At 41.3% G+C, this 22,467-nt stretch overlaps 1 protein-coding gene and 1 long non-coding RNA gene across 4 annotated transcripts in view; one reads left to right on the top strand and one right to left on the bottom strand.

Annotated features, from left to right (window-relative positions):
* LOC129705621 (uncharacterized) overlaps nucleotides 1-22,467 on the top strand; it is a 72,159-nt gene that overhangs the window by 33,051 nt on the left and 16,641 nt on the right. The window lies entirely within an intron of this gene.
* prrg4 (proline rich Gla (G-carboxyglutamic acid) 4 (transmembrane)) overlaps nucleotides 1,220-22,467 on the bottom strand; it is a 39,334-nt gene continuing 18,086 nt past the window's right edge. For 2 of the 3 annotated variants that reach the window (XM_055649246.1, XM_055649247.1), the window contains exons 3-7: nucleotides 16,324-16,487; nucleotides 15,523-15,571; nucleotides 12,213-12,336; nucleotides 4,364-4,489; nucleotides 1,220-1,444 (exon numbers count right to left, since the gene is read on the bottom strand). In XM_055649246.1, coding sequence (XP_055505221.1) covers nucleotides 1,426-1,444; nucleotides 4,364-4,489; nucleotides 12,213-12,336; nucleotides 15,523-15,571; nucleotides 16,324-16,487 — 482 coding nt within the window. In that variant the 3' untranslated portion in view covers nucleotides 1,220-1,425. The remainder of the gene's footprint in view (nucleotides 1,445-4,363; nucleotides 4,490-12,212; nucleotides 12,337-15,522; nucleotides 15,572-16,323; nucleotides 16,488-22,467) is intronic. The other variant, XM_055649248.1, reaches the window with a different exon arrangement.

Raw genomic sequence — 22,467 nt, forward strand, 5'->3', positions numbered from 1 at the left:
ATGTTCAACACAGACACCATGGTCGAGGGTTTGTGCAATATTATTCCACATTCTGTGTTCTCCATTCTAGTAATCCTTTGTCAAAACCCGTGGTCCATCTTTCAACAATTGTTTTGAATTGGTACTTAATGCAAAGCCCACAGCTTTCTTTAGACTTAAGACTCTGACATCACAGGAACAAACAAATATTGAATAAATGGCATAAAGTGTACTACAGAATATAACAAGTCCATTTGGTACCATAATCTCATGCTGTTCATGGTCATAAATTCAGGACACCGAGTAAACTGGTGTGCTAGTTTCTCAAAGTGGCTGTGAATGTGATAAATATTGAGAGTTCATTCCTCAACTCAGTGCTCGGGACAAGGCAGAGAGAGAAAATGGATAAAAGTGACAGCGGATTTGCTCCTGAGCCTGTCGTTGGAGGCACAATAAAATGGAAATGTTGGAATCAACTGGAGGAACTCACCAGGTCGAGCAGAATTTGCAGTGGAAAGGAATTTCAGACGTGACACAGGCTCGTGATTGAAATGTTTCCAATATGTTTCCCCTCGCAAAGATACTGCTCGGCCTACTATGTTCCTCTTGCAGATTAGTTTGCAACTTCAGCCCTTGATGTTGTTGTTGAAATGTTACAGGACCATCTGAAGTGCCAGGGAGACTGCAAGTTTGGATGATAAGTTCAGATGATAAGAATGCAGATCTGTTTTGATTTTGATAGTCACATTTGTAGACCGGTACTGGTTGAAAGAGACATTGATATGTGGTGATCTGAAGTACCAGCCAATTAAGTAATTAACACTCAAGATTCCAGGATTAGTGTCCTCTTTAATAAGAAATAGTTTTCAAAGCCAGTATTTTGAGACCGGCCATAATTTGGCTGATTGAACTGCTAGACCAACATAGAACAGTAGATGATTTATTTTTAGGAAAATATTATATCTAGCGTATTTATAAATTATGTCTAAGAGACATTACGGAAGACAAATGTTTAAGTACTCAGACCTATTTAGCCCAATACAAATATTTTCATTTTTCAAATTATCCTTGGAGTTAAAAATCCTGCATCTTGGAAGCAATGAGATGTGCTACTGCCAAACTGCCGAGAAGGTCAGTAGTTTGTGGGATTTATAACTGCATTAGCTAAAATGTTATTCCTTCATATGATATAATAAGAAAGTGTATTATAAAGGTTAAAGTATGAAAAATAAACCAACAATTTTGTATCATTTCTGAAGAATTTTACATCCACATAGATTAATATCATACAAATATCACATATTCAAAATACAAACAATAATTAATTTAATTTTATAGTGCATGTTTCATTATTAAAATACCCACTGAATATAAATGTTTACTATTAGTGTCATTTTAAAAAATCAAGTCTAATTTGTCTATTCATGTTCTGAAGCGATGGGATTTTCAGGAAGCAGAAGATGACCTGTAAAAACAATACATATGAGAAACAAATTTTACAAAATAATCTTTATAAATGAATAATCTTCAATGTGGAAAGATGATATGGGGCTGGTTCCATATTACTCTCGGACCGAGAGGGTTTTGCTTCAGCTACAAATTCAGAGACGAGCAGAGGGCTGTAGGACCTGTGCCCATGCTTTATCCTCATGTCTCCATCTATCTAATCAAACCTCTCTCAGTTCAGGCCTCAGCTCCTTTACAGAGAAAACGACAACTTGCACATGTGGCAAGTCTGAAAGGATCCAACATTTTTGGCCAGATTTTTTATATCCTTTATACAATATGCAGGTCAGAATGATTCACAGTACAGGTGCACAACCTTTTATCCGAAGTTCCAAATAACGAAAACCTCCGAATAGCGACATTTTTTCAGTCCTTGAAGAAAGGTCCTTGAAAACGTTCACCGAGGGCGGCCCGCAGAGGTGACAGCGGAACCTCTGGTCGGTCCTCGAAGAAAGGGGAACTAAATCCCCATTCATAAAAGAGAAGGTGAGGGTATATTGCGCGGGAGGGTTAATAATTGACAATCTGCTGCTGCCTGCCCGCTGTGTTAAAACGTCCCCACGGTAGACTCACGATACACAGTGTATCGTGAGTCTTGCATGAGACCCTTTAAACTCAGCGGGCAGGCAGCAGCAAATTGTCGCTCCCTTAAGTTTCACCCCACCTACACCCCTCTGCTTCCCGTCCATGTGTGTGACCCCTTCCCTCCCCTCTCCAGCTCCCCGCCCATTGCACCGGCGCGGGGGTTTTGCAGCCTAACCCTCCCTATTCTCTCCTATTCTGCAAGAAAAAACTACGTTGAAGACTCAAACTCGCGATCGAGTAACTGCCGGGATCGAGGCACAAACTGCGGATATGAGCCGAGCACTCTACCACTGAGCCAGCCGTTAAAATCTACGCTAAAAATCTTCCATTCCAAAAGCCGAAAAATTCTGAATTACGAAAAGTGTCTGGTCCCAAGGCTTTCGGATAAAAGGTTGTGCACCTGTAGTACTTAGGGTAATCTTATCAACATACTATTCATGTTTAACAGAATTTCCTGATTTTCAAAATAAGATTTGAACTACTTTACTGGCATCCACGTTGTGTACTGGACATTTCAAACTGCTTTATTGCAAATTAAGTATCTTTGTTGTGTTGCAATGAAGAAAACCTGGTGATGTTGACTTGCTAATTAGGGTTGTCGTGCTGCTCCAAATATTGGGGACTTCCAAAGGTCATGGGCTTGTGCGATACAAGGAGATATTCAGGATGGGGAGGAGTCCCAGTTTTGCCCATGATGATATCTAATAACCAAGTATGCATAAAAAAACATTCAGCAAGCCCTCTGCCTGCTGAGTCAGGTGGTTAACTTCGCTTATGTGTTTTTGAGGAATTTACGTTGCCGCAGCAGTCAAGCAGCAAGTTTCAATGGTACCGTAGCTGTACTTGCTTATGATAGGTGGGCTATCGAGTTGACCAGAGGACGCAAAGCGCCTACTAAGGTATATAAGGTTAAATGGACGGGCATGGAATATTATAGTGTCATAGAGTTATACAGCACAGAAAATGATACTTCAGCTCATAATGACCATCGACCACCTATTTACACATCCATTTTATTCTTATTATCCCTGCAACTTCCACCAGATTCTCCCACCCACCTACAGTATACATTAAGGATAAATTGGCAGTGGGACGAACACCACGTAATCATGGGGAGAACACGCAGTCTGCACACACAGGCAATTGAGGGCAGGATTGAAGATAGGTTGGTGGAGTTGCGAGATAGAAAATCTATTAACTGCTTCGGGAAATGTGAGATTATCTACTTTGAATCGAAGAATTTAAAAGCAATGTTTTTATTTTTAAACATTGCAACATTACAAAATAGCACAAAGGAATCTGGAGTCCTGGTACTTACACGGTAAAAATCAACATGCAAGTAGAGCAAATAAATTGAATGTTGGCCATCATATGAGGGGTATTCAGTGTTAAAGTATGGAACTGTCGATGCAATGTTACAGGGTGCTAGGAAGACCATATCTGGAGTCACAGTTTTTGATCTCTATACTTAAGGATGTGCTTCTGTGGTAGGCAATGTGAAGAACATTTACTAAACTGGTTCCAGGGATGAAAGAGTTGATGTGGGAAGCAAAATTGAACATATTGTGCCAATGCTCGATTGAAACTTATAATTGCGAGTGGGAGTTTCCCTCGGTGGGGGTAACGGGAACTAGAGGGCATGGTTTCAGAATTAAATGGACTTATGGATCTTCAGAATTTTCTACCACAGAGCGCTGTGGGGCCAGAGTCACTGAATATAGAGATTTAAGCCGCAAGAGAGTTCAGGAGTACGGCAAACTTCAAGTATCCAACAACTTTCATGCTCAACCACAAACTTCCATGGTGCTAATTAAAGTGACACTAGATGAGTAATGGTGACATCCATATCACCGCATTCCCAGATCAACAGCAGACGCACCATTTATATTGTGTTTAATCACCTGCAACCTCAAGAGAGCGAAGCAGTGCTGAGTGGAAGATTGGATAAACTCTAATTTTACTAAATGAGAACCTGCTTCTTGTTCCTATGTTAATTTAACGTTGTGGGTTGAGGGAATCTGGAAACTCATGAATCTGAGGAGAATGCTGCAAACTGAGCCAACATCGGATTTTGATATTATCTTTCCTCAAATTAATCCCTGTGCCCAGTTTGCTTATTTGATGGATTAATGAAGTAATGTCTCTTTCACACACATGCATCGACCCAAAGCAATGTAAAACCCATAAACTGTGAGTTGCGAATGCTATTCTATGCAATGCATCAGGAAAATATTGACTAAACTAATGCAGTAACTATTTCATTCTTCTAAAAGATAGCGATCGTATTACATACCGCTGGTAGGGAGGTGGAGGAGCATCATGTTGCCCAGTCGCCACAAGTGCTTGCTCATAGGAAGGTAGAGTTGGCTTTGTGTTTTCAGGAATGGGCATAAGGCTAATGCTATTTTCTTCAGTCCTCCTAATAAAACAAGGGATTAAATGTGTCTAAACATTTTCATCAGCCATGATTTTCTTACCAGAAAGTGCATTTTCGCAGGCATGTTGGTAGGAGCAATAATTATCTTTAGGCTCCATTAACTACAATGAAATAAATCCCATAAACAGTTTCACTTGACCCAATATTGTTGCAAATCACATTGTCAATAGACAGAGTTCTCACAAAATTATTGCAGTTGTGTATAAAATTAATCAGCTGTGAAAAGTCCTTGATCATTAAGTTTAAATCCTGAATGTAGTTCTTTTTTTACAATTGCCAACATGTCTACTTCCGGGTCACACGTTGGAATCGTTCCATTTTCATTTTGGAACACTAGCGTTTCAAAAACCACCATGCTCAACATCACAAACTTCCATGGTGCTAATTGATATTACTGTTGGTGAGTAATGGTGGCATCCATATCACCGCATTTCCAGATCATCAGATGCACCATATAAATTGTGTTTAATCACCTTCAATCTCAAGAGAGTGAAGCCAGGTTAAATGGAGATCTAGATCCCAAGTGAGAATTGGAAACCTATGACATTTGATAAACATTAGTAAAAGACATATACTGATTAACATCAGAGCGTGTTGAGTGTCGAAAAGTGTCTGTGTGTGTGTTGTTTATATGTAGAATATTGCTCCCAAGACAGTAATCAAATTATTCCCTCCTAAGATTTAATTAGGAAGAAGTATTTCACAAGCTTGGTTTGTATTCCTTCAGCTTTGTATAGTTGATTGGTGATGTCACCGAGGAGTTAAAATTTGGTAAAGAGCTTAATTTCTGTGAAGAGAGGAAGGGGTAGAGGAAAATAGCCTCATGTTGTACCTTTAGAATGGAGATGAGGAGGAATTTCTTTAGCCACAGCCACGGAAGGCAAAACTGGGTATTTTTAAAGGGGACATTGACACCTTTACTAATCAAAAACCTATCCATATCTTATGATTAGTGCTGAACCAGTCCAAGGCGAAACCAGGTATTTTTTCCCCCCACGCACAATAGAATTTGGAACATTTTAGCACCAAATGGTCTGGATACTTGGGAAGATGGAGGGGTTGGGGCATCTAGTGATATTTTTAATTGAATTTGATAGATTATTGTTATTAATAGCATTAAAAGGTACGAAGGTACAAAGTAAGTTCATGATACCAATGTACAAATCAGCCATCATTGGATGTCGAGGGCTTTTCCTTCTTTGCATGTATTCAAGATTTTTTTAACAGATTTGATGCTTAATAATATACTTGAGATAGCTGCCAACTCTAGCTTGAATGGAAAGTGGGCTTTGTGTTTGGAAATAAAAACATAGTAAATTTATTTCCAACGTTAATCACTAGAATGTTTCTCTTGCAAAACCTTTGTCAAAAAGAAGTTGAAGCAAGCTACAGGATAAAGGCAATGGTGAATAAAGAAATGGGTCTAAGGATATCTTAATGGAAGAAAGAGAATTACTTGAGGCAGAGAGTTTACGAAGAGGATTCCAGGACCTCGGGTCTTGCCAACAGAAGGCAAAGCAGCCAAAATGTAGAGATGTCCAAGAGAGCTATTACTTTAGTGGATGTATGGCTGGTTGATTTTAAACAGTTGGGGATAGATAGGACCTTAGAGAGGTTATGCAAAAAAGATAGAGATCATGGATTTGAATTGTTACTTAATTGAGGGACATCTTAGGTGATGAAGTGAGGGTGTGATGAGTGAATGAGACTGAGTGAATGCAAGCAGCAGAACTTTAGATCAGTGATTCCCAACCTGGGGCCATGCCAGATCTCAGGGGGGTCACAGAAAAAATTGGGGATTTAGGGGGCCACAGGTTCAATGAAGGGGGCCATATTTTTTCCGCTAATAATGTCAGGGGGGGGCCACAGAAAAATTAAAGAGCCCAAGGGGGCCATGAGCTAAAAAAGGTTGGGAAGCACTACTTTAGATGACTACAAGTTTACAAAGGTTGGAAACTAGCCATGAGTGCATTGCCTTGTCACATCTACGGGAAACAAAGGTGTTTTTGGATGAGGGTTTCTGCAGTCAATGAGCTGAAGCAGGAAGAGTTAGTGAGGTTACAAGTTTGGGAACTGGTGATGGTAGTGATATAATCCAAAGCTCATCGCTGGATTAAAGTGTGCAATAAGTTTTCTTCAGGCTCATGTTTGGCAAGGAAATGGAAGAAGCTGCTGGTGGTGGAACAGAGTTTGCATCAAGGGACAGGTGATAATAGTTGATGTAATGAGCTTTTCATTTGAACTACTTTAGATTTTTGGAATCATCTATCCTGGAAAAACCTGTGATCATTCACTTTATCCATGCCCCTCGTGATATTGTACACCTCGATAAGGTCACCCCTTGGCCTTCTACATTCCAATTACAAAATGCCCTAGCTTATCCTTGGGCTATAGCCTCAGTGCAATAGCCCAGGTAACATCCTTGCAGATTTCCTCTCCCCCCTTTCCCACTTAGTGACATCCTTCATGCAGCTGGGAGATCAGAACTGCACCCAGAACCAAAATCTGAGGATCAGTGGTTAAGGGTTAGAATTGTAACCATTTAAATCTACACTGTTGAAGGAATGTCCATCAATTAAGGGCATAGAGCGTAGAGCAAGTAGAGGAGATTGATTTAACTTGGCATCATGTTCAGCATGGACACTGAAAGGGGCCAAGGGGCCTGTTCCTGTGCTGTAATGTTCTATGTTCTATTTCATCTAGGTTTTCTTCACTTGGCCACAGAATATTTCATTTTTTAAACTATCCCTACAGTAAAAATAACAATGAAATTTCAAAAGAACTTAATATGTCGTAAATTTCGTGCAAACAGATAATGAGTGGTACGTTGTGAAAAAAATATATTTTTCTTTCTTCATGCAAGTCAATTTTTTAAAAACCAAGTTAATATGTGCCATTTAATAGGGCAGAGCAACTGTATTATGTAATCTAAAAGGGAGGTTTTTCCAAGTCAATAGAAGTTTTATTTCCTCCCTAATGAACATTCCTATTATGAAGCATTCTTTCAATTCGCTATCAAGGTTTGGAGACAAGGAACTGCATATGCTGATTGCAAAAAAAGACACAAAGTGCTGAAGTGAAGAAGGGCCCCAACCCAAAATTTCACGTATCCGTGTTCTCTAGAGATGCTGCCTGAATCGTTGAGTTACTCCAGTACTTTGGGTTGTTTTTTGCTATCAAGGTTTGCTGATTAATTAAGTTGTAATTAATTAAGCTACTGCTGAGAAATTAAATTCTGGGCTTAATACATAAGTGTGGTTCCAGTTTATTTTTATAAAAATGAATTATATATTTTATATCTGAGATCAGTGTGGTTCTCAGCTAGGGTAGGCAATTTCTCTTCAACGAACTGTGGAGTCCAAAGCGGAAAATAAAATCCCAACTCAGGCTTCCATCTAATGAGACTAACTGGAAATCATGAGCAGTGTTGGGTTGGGCTTTGTGGAGGACTGCGTTGAACTGTTCCCCATGACTCCAACATGCAGAAGCAGTCAGAACAGGTGGTGATGAAATAAAAAGTGATTCATATTCCCAATGCCTCCCTCTTGTTGGCTTGAGTTACAAATGTAAATACAGGGCTCAGATTGCATCTCAATATTTGGCAGAGACATTTGGCATCTTCACTAAGTAATATGGAATGTCCAACTCGTTTAACATTGAAATCCATCTGGCACTTTCCGAGCCATTTTGTATACCAGCACATTGGACACAAAGTCCAAAAACTTTAAAAGTCTTTTGTGGCTGCTTTAAAATAGAGTAAAGGTTGAGCCACAAGTCAATTATATTGGGAGAGAAGCTACACTAGAAAAGAGGGTATTTGCGCCATCGCACCGACTTAAACAAAACAGAGGAACAAAGTCAATGTGTAGAACTTATCACTCAGTAGATAATCTGTTACTGATTTAGCTATTCTTGCAATAAATGAACTATGAGCAGTTTGCTAATATTTTTTAAAGATTTCATAAGAGAAGACAACTGGTTTCCAGCAATTTGATTTTAAAATTTGAATTTGACTCATTAATATTTCTCCAGAGTGTGAGAATTTCAGAGAGATGCAGAGGTGCTCATGTGGAAAAAGTGCAGGAATTATAACAGAAAGGGAGGTTACTAGCTCCGATGATGTAGAATCTGTATGGATAGAGAAAGAAATACCAAGGGGTGGTTTCTTTCTAGGATTAACAGTGCAGAGTCAACAGCTTCCAGCATCTAGGTGTGTATCTCTCTGAAGATCTGTCCTGGGCCCAGCACTTTGAAGCAATCACAAAGAAAGCTCGTCAACGCCTCTATTTCCTTAGAAGATTTAGGTCATTTGACATGTACTCCAATTGAACTTCTACAGATATACAGTAGAGAGCATGCTGACTGGTTGCACATGGCCTGGTTCAGTAAGTCAAATGCCCAGGAACGAAGGACACTGAGCAAGTTAATGTGCTTGCAAAATAGGGGTCGGCAATTTATGGCCCCCAGGCCGAATGCGGCCCGTAACCCAAAATCATCCGGCCCGCCGAGCAGCGGCCGGGCGCCCCGAGCAGCAGCGGGCAAGCTCTGGCTGTAGCGCATCCTGCGCAAAGCCGCCGGCACGGCCGCGCACCCTCTGTGAACACGTTTAAGAAAGAACTGCAGATGCTGGAAAGATCGAACGTAGACAAAGATGCTGGAGAAACTCAGCAGGTGAGACATGCAAGGATTGCATGAGTCTGCCTCACCCGCTAAGTTTCTCCAGCAATTTTGTCTACCTGTGAACACGTGATTTGATGCCTGCCATCCGGGGCGGGATCCATGTGTACACGTGATAGATGTGGCCCGCCATCCGCTCACAGACATGCGTCCCTGCCGCTATGCAGAACAAGGTTGCCGACCCCTGTTGTAAAACTACAGCAAGTAAGAATTTATTTGTTCTGTTGCTGGTATATATGACTATCAGATGGTCTTGACATGATTCTTGTAAACAATCAAGGAGGACAGGGAGAATGTGCAAATTCCGGACAGTGTGGGAGGAAACCGAAGATCTCGGAGAAAACCCACGCGATGGTCATGGGGAGAATGTTCAAACTCCTTACAGACAAGCATCCATAGTCAGGATCGAATCCAGGTCTCTGGCGCTGTAAAGCAGTAGCGCTACCGCTAGGCCAACGTGCTGCCCTATTTTGTTTTTTTGTAGATGGTATTGCAGCCACAGTCACAAAATTATTATATTGAAACACGTCTCAAAACGATTGGACCCTTGCACTGGGCCCCTGGCATTCAGTAGACTTTCAATAGCTGAATCATTATTTGTTACTATACAGCCCGTACCCATCACATCTATAGTGTTTCTATTGACAAAATCCAATTCAACAACAAAAAGCAACTATGGAATTTGTGATAAATTAATTCATCCGCTGATGAAGAAAATCTGAAGTAAAATCGAGATTGAGTTTGTTTGCCAGGAGATTTTGAAAGATGCAACTACGGTGCCATCTAGTGGTCAAGTGGAGGAACAAACACAGACATCTGTTTAAGGTAGATAAAAATGCTGGAGAAACCCAGCGGGTGAGGCAGCATCTCTGGAGCGAAGGAATAGGTGACGTTTCGGGTCGAGACCCTTCTTCAGAGTCTGACCCGCTAGGTTTCTCCAACAGTTTTATCTACCTTCAATTTTTCCAACATCTGCAGTTCCTTCTTAAATATATTTTGTTATTCTTTCTATTTTTCTTCTCCCATTTAAAATAAATTCCTAGTTATTCACATCTGAACCATTGAAATCGCTTTCCTTTGCAGTTACTGAGTAGCGAGCCGTGCATTTCAGCACTGCTCATATTGATACTGAACCCTGTGGCACCTCACTAGTCATCGCCAGTCCTCTGCAAGACTGCGAGGCTGAAGCAGGGATCCGACCCGAAGCGTTGCCTGTCCATTCCCTCCACAGATTCCTCTGACCTGCTGTATTCCTCCAGCTATGTGCGTTTTGCTTAAGATTGCAGCATCTGCAGTTTGTCGTGTTTCCACATGATATGCTTCGCTGAACTGAACTTCAGCCCTGCTACCCTGAGATGTCAACACTCCTCCAACCATAACCTCGTTGAACGGCGCCATATTCAATGACACCACCACTGGCAATAATAGCTGACAAAGCCCCAAGTTTGGGAATAATTCTCCTTCAGATACGCTCGTAGAGTTATTCAGCACAGGAACAGACGCTTCAGCCCACCATGTCCGTGCTGACCATCAGGTACCCACCTATACTAATCCCACTCACTCGCACCTGGTCTGTAGCCTTCTAACCATTGGTGATTCAAGTCTTTGTTTGGAAACTTTTTAAATGTTGTCAGAGGGCTTAGCTCCATCACTCACCCAAACACTGGATTCCAGAAGGTACACAAAAAAACTGGAGAAACTCAGCGGGTGCAGCAGCATCTATGGAGCGAAGGAAATAGGCAACGTTTCGGGCCGAAACCCCACCCGCTGAGTTTCTCCAGCTTTTTTGTGTACCTTCGATTCTCCAGCATCTGCAGTTCCTTCTTAAACACTGGATTCCAGATTCCATTTATCCTCTGGGTTAAACAATTCTCCCTCAGAACCCCTCTAAATCTTTTATCCCTTCCCCAAAACCCATGACCTCTAGTTTCACACACTCGTGCTACTGGGAAAATGTTTCCTATTATCAATCCTATCCACAACTCTCATAATGTTGTACACTTCTCTTGGGTCATTTACAGCCTCCTCTGCTCAATTTATCCCGTCTCCCCTCATAACTGAAAAACTCCAAAACCAAGCTACATCTCCTCTGCAACCTTTCCAGTTCAATCACACCTTTCCTAATAATGTGGCAGTCAGCACTACACAGAGCCCCACATAGAACTACAGTTGAAATTGAATCAGTGCGTTATAACCAAAGTCCTTATGTGGATCAGTAGCAAATTCTGTTTGATAAATGTTCCTCTGAAGCATTTTCACTACAAAATGTTATATGAATGAATCTTAATTTCTATTCACTGAAAAGCAGATTTTGCACAATCCGCAGGCATTGCCACTTTCATTTCACTGCACATCTTGTATGTGTATGTGACAAATAAAGTTGACTTGACTTGAAGCAGTTTCTAATTTTTACTCTGTGTGAATAGCTTGTTGCATCACTCTAGACTGCAAGGCTCGGGGTTAACTTTCTAAGCACTGTATTCAAATTTTAGTTGAGAATAAGGGGCACACTGGTAGAGTTGCTGCCTTACAGTCCCATGAGATCCCGGTTTGATTCTGACTACGGGTGCTGTCTGCACGGAGTTGTATGTTCTTGCTGAGACAGCATAGGTTTTCTCCAGGTGCTCAGGTTTCCTCCCACATTCCAAAAAGACGTCCACGTCTGTCGGTTAATTGGCTTCTGCAAATTGTCCCTAGTGTGTAGGATAGAACTGGTGTATGGATGATTGCTGGTGTGGACCTGATGAGCCAAAGAGCCTGTTTTCACACCGTATCTCTAACCTAAACTAAACTAAAAAGGTTTAGTATGCAACTAATAACATGCTGGAGAATTACAGATTAAAAGATTCACACTTAACCATATCTCAATGGCGTTTCAGATTTCATAAAAACTTGTCTTAAAGAGTGAATCCAAGCACAAATCACGATAATACTTGCTGAGTTTTGAAAAATGACCTTGAGTTTTCTGAAAAGCCTTCTCACGTATACATCACAGATAATGAATGATTAACCCAATGCAGAAACTCACCTCGTCCTATTTCGAGCTTTAGATCTGTACTTCCAATAATACCAGAAGAACAATCCCAATGCAATTACAAATATCATAGTGCCAAAGAAGGCTGTCAGAATTGTAGTAATATCAGATGTAACTCCTGAAGAGAGGGTGAAGAGACACAATCAAAGTTAGCAGCAGCAGGTCTTGGTCCATCTTCAATAGCTATACTTTGAAGTTTGATATTTTTCCAATACAAATTATTTGAACTTGTGGTTTGTGTTCAGCTGTGATAGATTTTGTCTCATGGGTTATAGCAGATTGGAGCAAATGTTGTGCAAAATATAAATGAATTTGTGAGTGTCTTTCAGCAAAGGGCATGTCACTGACAAAACGGGTCTTTACTGTCCATTACTATTGCTGATGGAAACATTGCGGGTGAACTACCTTATTAAACATCTGCAGTCTGTATGAAAGTTCCCCAACACTATAAGGTAAACCACCTTCCCATTGTTCTGATGATGAGAATTTCTGCACAGATTCATAAAAACATAGAAAATAGGTGCAGGAGTAGGCCATTCGGCCCTTCGAGCCTGCACCGCCATTCAATATGATCATGGCTGATCATCCAACTCAGTATCCCGTACCTGCCTTCTCTCCATACCCCCTGATTCCCTTTAGCCACAAGGGCCACATCTAACTCCCTCTTAAATATAGCCAATGAACTGGCCTCAACTACCTTCTGTGGCAGAGAATTCCGGAGATTCACCACTCTCTGTGTAAAAAAGGTTTTTCTCATCTCAGTCCCAAAAGATTTCCCCTTTATCCTTAAACTGTGACCCCTTGTTCTGGAATGTTGGAACATTCTGGAACATTCCCCTGAAATGCTGTTCTTCTTCCCAGACCATGACTTCCCACCTGCTGTGGTGGATGAGCCCTTGACCACATCTTAGCTATTTCCCACACCTCTGCTCTCACCACTTCTCCTGTACAGACCAAGAACAGAGTTCCCCTGGCCTTTACCATCCACCAAGCCTCTGCATTCAACGGATCATCTTTGCCAATTTCCAACAGTTCCAACAAGACTCCACCACCAGTCACATATCCATACCTACCCATTAGCATTTTGTAATAATCGCTCCTTTGCGACTCCCCAGGCGATCTTCATCACGCCTTGACTCACAGCACATTCCCACACAACCAGATTTAACACCCGACCTTTCACCTCCGCCCTCCCCACTGTCCAGGGATCCAAACAGCCTTACCCGGTGAAGCAGAGATCCACTTGCACGCCATCAATTCTAGTGACTACGCTACTTGTTCTTCTCTAGACAGGGGAAACCAGGCGTAGGTTGGGTGATCAATATGCAGAGTACCTGCACTCAATCTGCAAGAGTGATCCTGAGCTATCAGTTACCATCTGTCTGTAGTCTCCTGCTGCTGGATGACCAGCATCTCATCTTCTGTCCAGGCATGGTGCAGCCTTTCGGACACAATATCAGGTTCAACAACTTTTGGTAACTAACTCTTTTGGTCTGTATCTGTCATTATGTTGATCATTTTTTATTTTCCTTTTTGTGTAGTCTAATCTGCTGTGCAACACATTACAGACACATAATTTAATCCCCACTGCTCCATAACCATCTTTATTATTAGTCTTTCCCTATCAGGAGAGCCCTTTGTTTAAACCATTCCACTCCACATCTCTCCCATTGAAAACTAACTTGCCTTTCTCTCACTCCCAGAGTTGAGGAACAATCCCCAATCCAGAAACATTGACTGTTTCTCTTTCCACAAATGCATCCTGACTTACTGGGAGCACTCAGCACTTTTTTGTTTTATTTCTGATTTCCAGCACCTGCAATTTTTTTTTTTTCAGAAAACCTTTGCAATTTGCCTCTCCCTATTACAGATCAGCAGACATTTACTCCCAGTTTTTTGTTTCTAGGGCTAGTCTCCATCAATACAAAATGCTCTGCATTTATTCTCCTTGGCCACCCTGGCGGACTTGGTCGCTATCACCAACAATGGTGGCAGCAGGCACAAGAAAACACCGCCACCTGCAGATTCCCCTTCGTCCTGCACATTGTCCTGACTTGATCATTCTTCATCATCACTGCATCCAAATCATGAAACTTCTACTCCTACAATGTTTGTTTTTTTTTGTTAGAAGAAAGTACAATAATGTGGTACCACAGTACCTAATACTTGTTGACATATTACATTTCATATACAACTTCTTATTTTTAATTTATTAATAAAACAGGAGTAAGGAAGAAAAGAATAGAAAAGTAGAGATTGACATGGAGTGGTGCGTGAAATAGTAAGATAGCCCGAAAGAAGAAAGAGGAAGAAGTAGAAAGAGAAAGAGACGGAGTAGAGAGGAAAAAAAAGAAAGAGGAGATTGAAAACGATATACCTATTTAATGTAATGTAAGAGTAATGTAATGTAAGATGCAACACTTGTCCCTTTACCTCCCCCCTCGACTCCGTTCAAGGACCCAAGCAATCGTTCCAGGTGCGACAGAGGTTTACCTGCATCTCTTCCAACCTCATCTATTGCGTCCGCTGCTCTAGATGTCAGCAGATCTATATCGGTGAGACCAAGCGGAGGTTGGGCGATCGTTTCGCCGAACACCTCCGCTCGGTCCGCAATAACCAAGCTGACCTCCCGGTGGCTCAGAACATCAACTGCCCCTCCCACTCCGTCTCCGACCTCTCTGTCCTGGGTCTCCTCCATGGCCACAGCGAGCAGCACCGGAAATTGGAGGAACAGCACCTCATATTCCGTTTGGGGAGTCTGCATCCTGGGGGCATGAACATCGAATTTTCCCAATTTTGTTAGTCCTTGCTGTCTCATCCCCTTCCTCAGTCCCCCTGCTGTCTCCTCCCATCCCCCAACCTTTGGGCTCCTCCTTCTTTTTCCTTTCTTGTCCCCGCCCCCGATCAGTCTGAAGAAGGGTTTCGGCCCGAAACGTTGCCTACTTCCTTCGCTCCATAGGTGCTGCTGCACCCGCTGAGTTTCTCCAGCTTTTTTGTGTAACCTACCTATTTAATGTTCCTGGCCACCCGTCACCCGATTCTGAAACATTTTATTTCTATGGTTGCGTTGCACCACATGCTTGTATGGTCGATAAAAGGAGACAGAATCACTAAGAATTGGTCTACTTTACCTGCTAGGAGGAGTCGCATAGAGGAGTCCTACAATGTTGTGGGAGTATCTTAACGTGAATCATTTTAGGAATTTAAGATGGTGGCTCAGTGGCAATTTCTCAAGTACAATACATGCCAGTGGTATCTTTAAGATAAATAAGATTACACTGGTAATAATAAAAGGATCTCTTACCTGACTGAGCATAAGGGCCCTTTGTTGTGTATTCTTTCCAAAAGTTAACCTAAAATTTAAAATAAAAGTATTTTTAAAATAAAAGTTTTTTATTCCCCGCAGTAATAAGACGTGTCATTTTGAATTACAATTTAAACTATGTTAAATCCTGGAAGTTTAAAAAAACACATCATTTTGTACAATCACAGAGATTAAGTCCAGATATGATGTCAGCTCAGTGTTGAGTTTGAATGATTTTAATTATTCTCCAAAGAAAAGCATTCATTTAAAACTGGAGTTTGGTCAAAGACAAGATTTGATTTGGCAGCAATACTCCAGCAAAGGGATAGATTACTGACATATGGACTATATGAACTCAGCGGGTGAGGCAGCATCTATGGAGCGAAGGAATAGGTGACGTTTCGGGTCGAGATCCTTCTTCAGGTCTGAAGAAGGGTCTCGACCCGAAACATCACCTATTCCTTCGCTCCATAGATGTTGCCTCAACCGCTGAGTTTCTCCAGCATTTTTGTCTACCTTCGATTTTTCCAGCATCTGCAGTTCTTTCTTAAACATATGGACTATATGAAGTCTCTGCCATATGGGCAGACAATGTCAAGGGGCAGCTAGCAGCAGGGCACTGTTTCATACCATTGTGTGGTATGAAGCACGTTTTAAATTTAAAACAGAAGCATTTTATTAAGTTAAAAATTTCTTAAAACTATTTTTGAAAATAGCATCAATTGTTAAATGCCATACCCGTTTATGGTGTATACACATCATCAGTGCAAAATAAATAAATTAGGAAATGAAATACTCAACTGTTTTCTTATCATCTTCAAAAACCTCTCGTGCTTCTTCATAGTTACAAATCTCTTCGTAACACTCTCTTTCAAGGTTTCCTTGGTTGAAGATCTCAAAATCCCACTGATTGTATAGAAGACGACGTCCCAAGAAACTGAGAGCTTCATCTTCCCTGATAAATTCTGTCAGAGGCATAAACAAAAGAACCATAGCAGCTCAGAAACTGTATGTATCAACTAATGTTTTTAATTAGGAGGCCAATCTAATCACATCCTCAAACCAAACCCAAACCATGTCTGCTCTTTCAACTGTACACACTCTCTTTTTGGAGTCTGTTCCAACCTGAGTAATGATGACGAATATATGAATCATCATTATAGGATGCATCTTTCACTATTTATTCCAGCATTTTATGCCCATTTCACCAGGAAAAAGATTTAGTGAAAGGATGTGTGTGTGTGTGTGTGTGTGTGTGTGTGTGTGTGTGTGTGTGTGTGTGTGTGTGTGTGTGTGTGTGTGTGTGTAGATAGATAGATAGATAGATAGATAGATAGCACTGTTCTATATGGCAGGCAGCATTTCTGGAAAGAATGGGTGACGTTTCAGGACAAGACCCTTCTCCAGACTGAGTCATAGCAGAGGGAAACTAGAGATATGGAAGGGTACACTGAACATGTAAGCTGTGAAAAGGGCAGATCAAAGCAGATGATGCTCAATGATATGTACAATGGTTCATTGTTGGATCAGGTGAAGATGACAACAAGGCATACAAATAGTAAAATTAAATTAGGAGCACAGTGAAACTAGTAGAAGAACTAGGGTGGGGGAACGGACAGAGAGAGAGGGAAAGCAAGGTTTACTTGACGTTTGAGAATTCAATATTCATACCGTTGGGTTGTGAGCTGTTCAAGCATATGTGTCTTTTTACAATACTGCACACAACAATGTGACAAATGGGGTCAAATTTCAAATTCGTTCACAAAGGTTGACAAGCACTTTATTGGGTTCATGACTAACATAGTATCAACAATATAAGAAAAGATAACATATTGATCGCAAGTTTCTGAAAATGGCATCAGAATACACAAATACATTTTGTGTAACGGTTGTCGCGTGGTGTCCACCAGTGACCTGGTTGGCACAGTAAGTACACATATTTCTTATTCCTTTCTATGTTTATGAATACCACATGGAACAATAACATTGCAAACACCGTTTCCACTTCATTCACTGATCGGTCCGTACAACAGGTAAATAAGGGGCAGTGTGTTGTTAAATTGAAGATTGGCTCAGTTTCTTAGTTTTGATGACTGATTTATGTCCAAAATTCTTTTTTTATTGATTTTAAAAAGTCAGAAAATATATCGTAAACGGTCGTTGCGTTTTTGACACCACGATGTTTTTGAAATATTAAATTGGAAAATAATTCACTCACCCAAAGATCGTTACTACCATAGGATACCTCGTTGGGTGTTTGAGAAGCATTAGAGGTTTGGTGCCTCCGTGGTTTAACTTACCGACGTACCAACCCTGATAACGGTCGTAGTGACAATGGACACCAAGCACAACGACCGCTGCTGGATCTTTACTGTACTGTATTACCTTTATGTTACGGTAGGTCTCTGTCTGGTTTGTATGATGGATTGCACTACGTTGAATAAACCTCAAACAGAATTTGTAGTGTTGTTGCCTCGAGTAGAAGACTTCAGATTCAAATCCCAATCGAGCCAATTCAACATCTCCAAGTTTGCGGATGACATGAAGCTGGGGGGCAGTGTTATCTGTGAGGAGGATGCTAGGAGGCTGCAAGGTGACTTGGATAGGCTGGGTGAATGGGCAAATGCATGGCAGATGCAGTATAATGTGGATAAATGTGAGGTTATCCACTTTGGTGGCAAAAACATGAAAGTAGACTTTTATCTGAATGGTAGCCGATTAGGAAAAGGGGAGATGCAACGAGACCTGGGTGTCATGGTACACCAGTCATTGAAAGTAGGCATGCAGGTGCAGCAGGCAGTGAAGAAAACGAATGGTATGTTAGCATTCATAGCAAAAGAATTTGAGTATAGGAGCGGGGAGGTTCTACTGCAGTTGTACAGGGTCTTGCTGAGACCACACCTGGAGTATTGTGTACAGTTTTGGTCTCCTAATCTGAGGAAATACATTCTTGCCATAGAGGGAGTACAGAGAAGGTTCACCAGACTGATTCTTGGGATGTCAGGACTTTCATATGCAGAAAGACTGGATAGACTCGGCTTGTACTTGCTAGAATTTAGAAGATTGAGGGGGGATCTTATAGAAACTTACAAAATTCTTAAGGGGTTGGACAGGCTAGATGCAGGAAGATTGTTCCCGATGTTGGGGAAGTCCAGAACAAGGGGTTACAGTTTAAGGATAAGGGGGAAATCTTTTAGGACCGAGATGAGAAAAACATTTTTCACACAGAGAGTGGTGAATCTCTGGAATTCTCTGCCACAGAAGGTATTTGAGGCCAGTTCATTGGTTATATTTAAGAGGGAGTTAGTTTCTATGTTTCATCAAATAATTAGAGTGACATGGTAGAATAATAATAAAATGACTGCAGTAATATTCAAAGTCATGTATTCAAATCCATTACATACTGTGGTCTCACTGACTTAACGCCAAAGATATAATGCATTCTCATTGGCCAAGGTAATGTGATCAACATGGCTGTTGAGGCACATTTAACAGGCTGTTAAACTTTGATCATTTTTGTTTACTAGCACTTAGAAAAAATATTTTTCCCCTCAGGCCAACAGCGCTATAAAGGATCAGTACTCTGAGGAACACCATGCGAGATGCCAGCGTGTTTCAAAATAAAGCAAGAGAATTCATGTCAGTGTTCTGGCCAAAATCTATCCCCGAACCAACGTAACAAAGCAAATGTTTTGGGCCGTTATTGGGTTGTTGTGGGTGGGACCACTGCCAGAGTGCATGCTGACTGTCTGTTTCCACAAAAAATAATTGAGTCATCGAGTCATAAGGTTCAATAATTTGTTAACAGTAATGGGCCTGTCCCACTTAGGCAATTTTCAGGCGACTGTCAAGTTGCCGGCAATCGCCTGAAAAACCGGCAACTGGAACGGCGACTGTCAGTGGAACCCACACACAAACACATCGCAAAGGCGATAGCCAGGTCAAGCGGGGGGACACTGTCTGAAATTCACAAAGCCAAGGTGATACAGACACACACGGGAACAGGAAGGTTCGCGCCTTAATTAAGACGGCTAGCACAGTGTACGGAAAGTCCTTTAAAAGGTGGGGGGGAGAAGGGGAGAGAAGGAGGAAGAAGGAGCGGAGACAACTTTAAAGAAGCCAGACAATTTTTAAGAAGTCAGAGATACACGGCTGTGAAGTTCGGCGGACATTAACATTACCTGTCGGTTATCCTTGGTTCTGAAAACTACTGCTTATGTTTTTTTCCCTCAATGAGCCAATGGAATTCACCGGTTAGCACCGGCCACAACCTACGAGAACCTATGAGAACCATCGACCTCCTGGCAACCCACTAGAACCTCCTAGCGACCCACCTACGGCACGAGAATTCTCGCTACTCTCCATGGCGGCTTCATTCCAGTCGCTGCTAATTTTCAACATGTTTAAAAATTCTCGGCGACCATAATGAGGCAGCGACTAGTTCCCAGAATGTGGGAACTCCTCGCGACCATGAAGGCGACTCCCCGACAACCACGGCCTAAAAAGAGTCGCCTAATTGGGACAGGCCCATTATTCTTTAGCTTGGCATTTCAAAAATACTCTGAAAATCACTACTTCATTGCAAATTGCCTTTTCCTTTGCATGACATTAGAACTGAAAGGCTTTCCAAAATATCAATCAGGCAATAATGGCCTAGATCGTCTGTCTTTAATCTTAGTGAACCTGACTTACACGGAAATTAAGATAACCACGATAAACACACTGGAATATTAGTTACTGATGCATTTCAACACTTCGATAATCAAAGTGATAATCATGAAAACACATACCCATTATGCAAATCAGATTTACTAATGCACTATTACAAAAGACAAACAAAACTCCTTCTGTGTCCTAATAAATAAGCGCTGAAGTTGCACTTGTACCTTGACTTGAATCACTAAATGTTCTGCTCCTGACACTGATCCCCCAGTTCAGAGCTACACCTACTGCACTGGAAAGAGAGTGCAGAGTTCAGGGTAAAGTAGTGCAATTCATCCATTTTACAGTCACCGCCGACGGGACTGTTAATATTGCACAGAAAATCTATTTGTGTAAATATACGCGTTCAATATTAGTCCCAGAATGTTTCCAACACAAAAAGCATTTTCACACATAATTGACCCAAATGTGTTCTCGGAAGTTAATTCATATGTGAATCTAACTTTCAAAGGAAACATTAATAACTTGCTGCCCAATGCTACTTCCTCTCACTTCTCTCTATGACATTCTGGTGTTTGTGCAAATATGCGTCAAGAGCAGCCACTTGGCTGATGAATTATTTATTTTCCATTCTATGAAACGGCACCACAACAGCTACAGGAAAAGTCGTTGCCATGACTCGAGGCAAAAAGCCTGACACAAGCAGACAATTTCATCAAGCCCACGTGAACATTAAAAAAAAACAAAGCTAAAATAAAAGAACAGCTTCCATTCATTCAGCACTAATGTGGGAAGAATAAAAATGGCATTAAGTATGATTTTTGTAAATGGGTATATAATGGTTGACATGAACTCGGTGAGCTGAAGGGCCTGTTGTCTGCCTCCATGATGTTTTGGCCACAGTATATTTTAATCTGGCTAATGAAGATATTTTTCTTCATAAATTTGATTGCAACTTAAAGATAGGCAGATGTTGTCTGGGCAGCGCAGTGGTGCAGCTGGCAGGGCTGCTGCTTCACATCACCAGAAACCCCGGTTCGATTGTGACTTCAGGTGCTGTCGGTATTTAAACCAACACCAAACCAAAACTATACTAGACGGACTAAACTACAGGGAGACATTGTGTAGACTAGGACTTTATTCCTTGAAGTTTAGGAGACCAAAGGCCGACTTCATTGAGAAGTATATCGTCACAAAGACCAAAGATAGGGTGAGTGCACACAGTTTTCTACCTAGGGTTGGGGAATCAAGAACTAGAGGGCTTAGGTTTAAGTTGAGAAGGCAACAATTTAATAAGAACATGAGGGGCAATTTATTTACAGAGAATGTTACATTTATGGATCGAGCTGGCACATAAAGTGGTTGAGGCAGGTACAATCACATTTAAAGAAATTTGGACATACGTGGATAGGAAAGGTTTAGAAGGATATGGGACAAATTGAGGCAAATGAGACTAGCTTAGATGGGCATCTGGGTTGGCATGGGCAAGTTGGGCCTGTCTCCATAGTGAATAAATCTATGACTCTATGTAACAGGCAAATATCAGGCAAGACGGCACTGTACCTTTATAATCAGCACAGGTGCCGCACCGAGAGGTTGCAGGGAGACTAATGTGGTTCCCATATTCAAAAGTAGCAATAGGGAAGCCAGAAAACAATGAGCCAGGGAGCCTAGGGGTAGGGGGTTGGCAGTAGGGAAACTATTGGAAAGATTTATTTGCGATATGATTTATGATCATTTGGAACGGCAGGGACATTTGGGGTGTCAACATTGGTTAATACATGGGAGAGTGGGCAGTGAAGTGGCAGATGGAATATAGTGTAGCAAATTGTGGAGTCATACATTTTGGTCGTAGGAATAAAGGCATAGACTATTTTCTAAATGGGGAGAAAATCCAGAAATTGGAGGTGTAAAGGGACTTGGGAGTGCTGGTGCAGGATTCCCAAAATATCTGTAAGTCGAATTGGTAATAAAGAAGACAAATGCAATGCTAGCATTTATTTCAAGAAGGCTAGAATAAAAAGACAGGGAATGCAATGCTGAGGCTCTACAAGGCGCTGGTCAGGCCGCATTTGGAGTATCGTGAGCAATTTTGGGCGCCATATCTGAGAAAGGATGTGCTGGCTCTGGAGAGAGTCCATGGGAGGTTTACAAGAATTATCCCAGGAATGAGTGGGTTAACATAGTGTATTCAGAAAGTATTCAGACCCCTTCACTTTTTCCACATATTGTGATGTTACAGCCTTATTTTAAAATGGATTAAATTCTTTATTTTTATCATCA

Source organism: Leucoraja erinacea, chromosome 18 (genome assembly GCF_028641065.1).
Source record: "Leucoraja erinacea ecotype New England chromosome 18, Leri_hhj_1, whole genome shotgun sequence".
NCBI classification, from domain to species: domain Eukaryota; kingdom Metazoa; phylum Chordata; class Chondrichthyes; order Rajiformes; family Rajidae; genus Leucoraja; species Leucoraja erinaceus.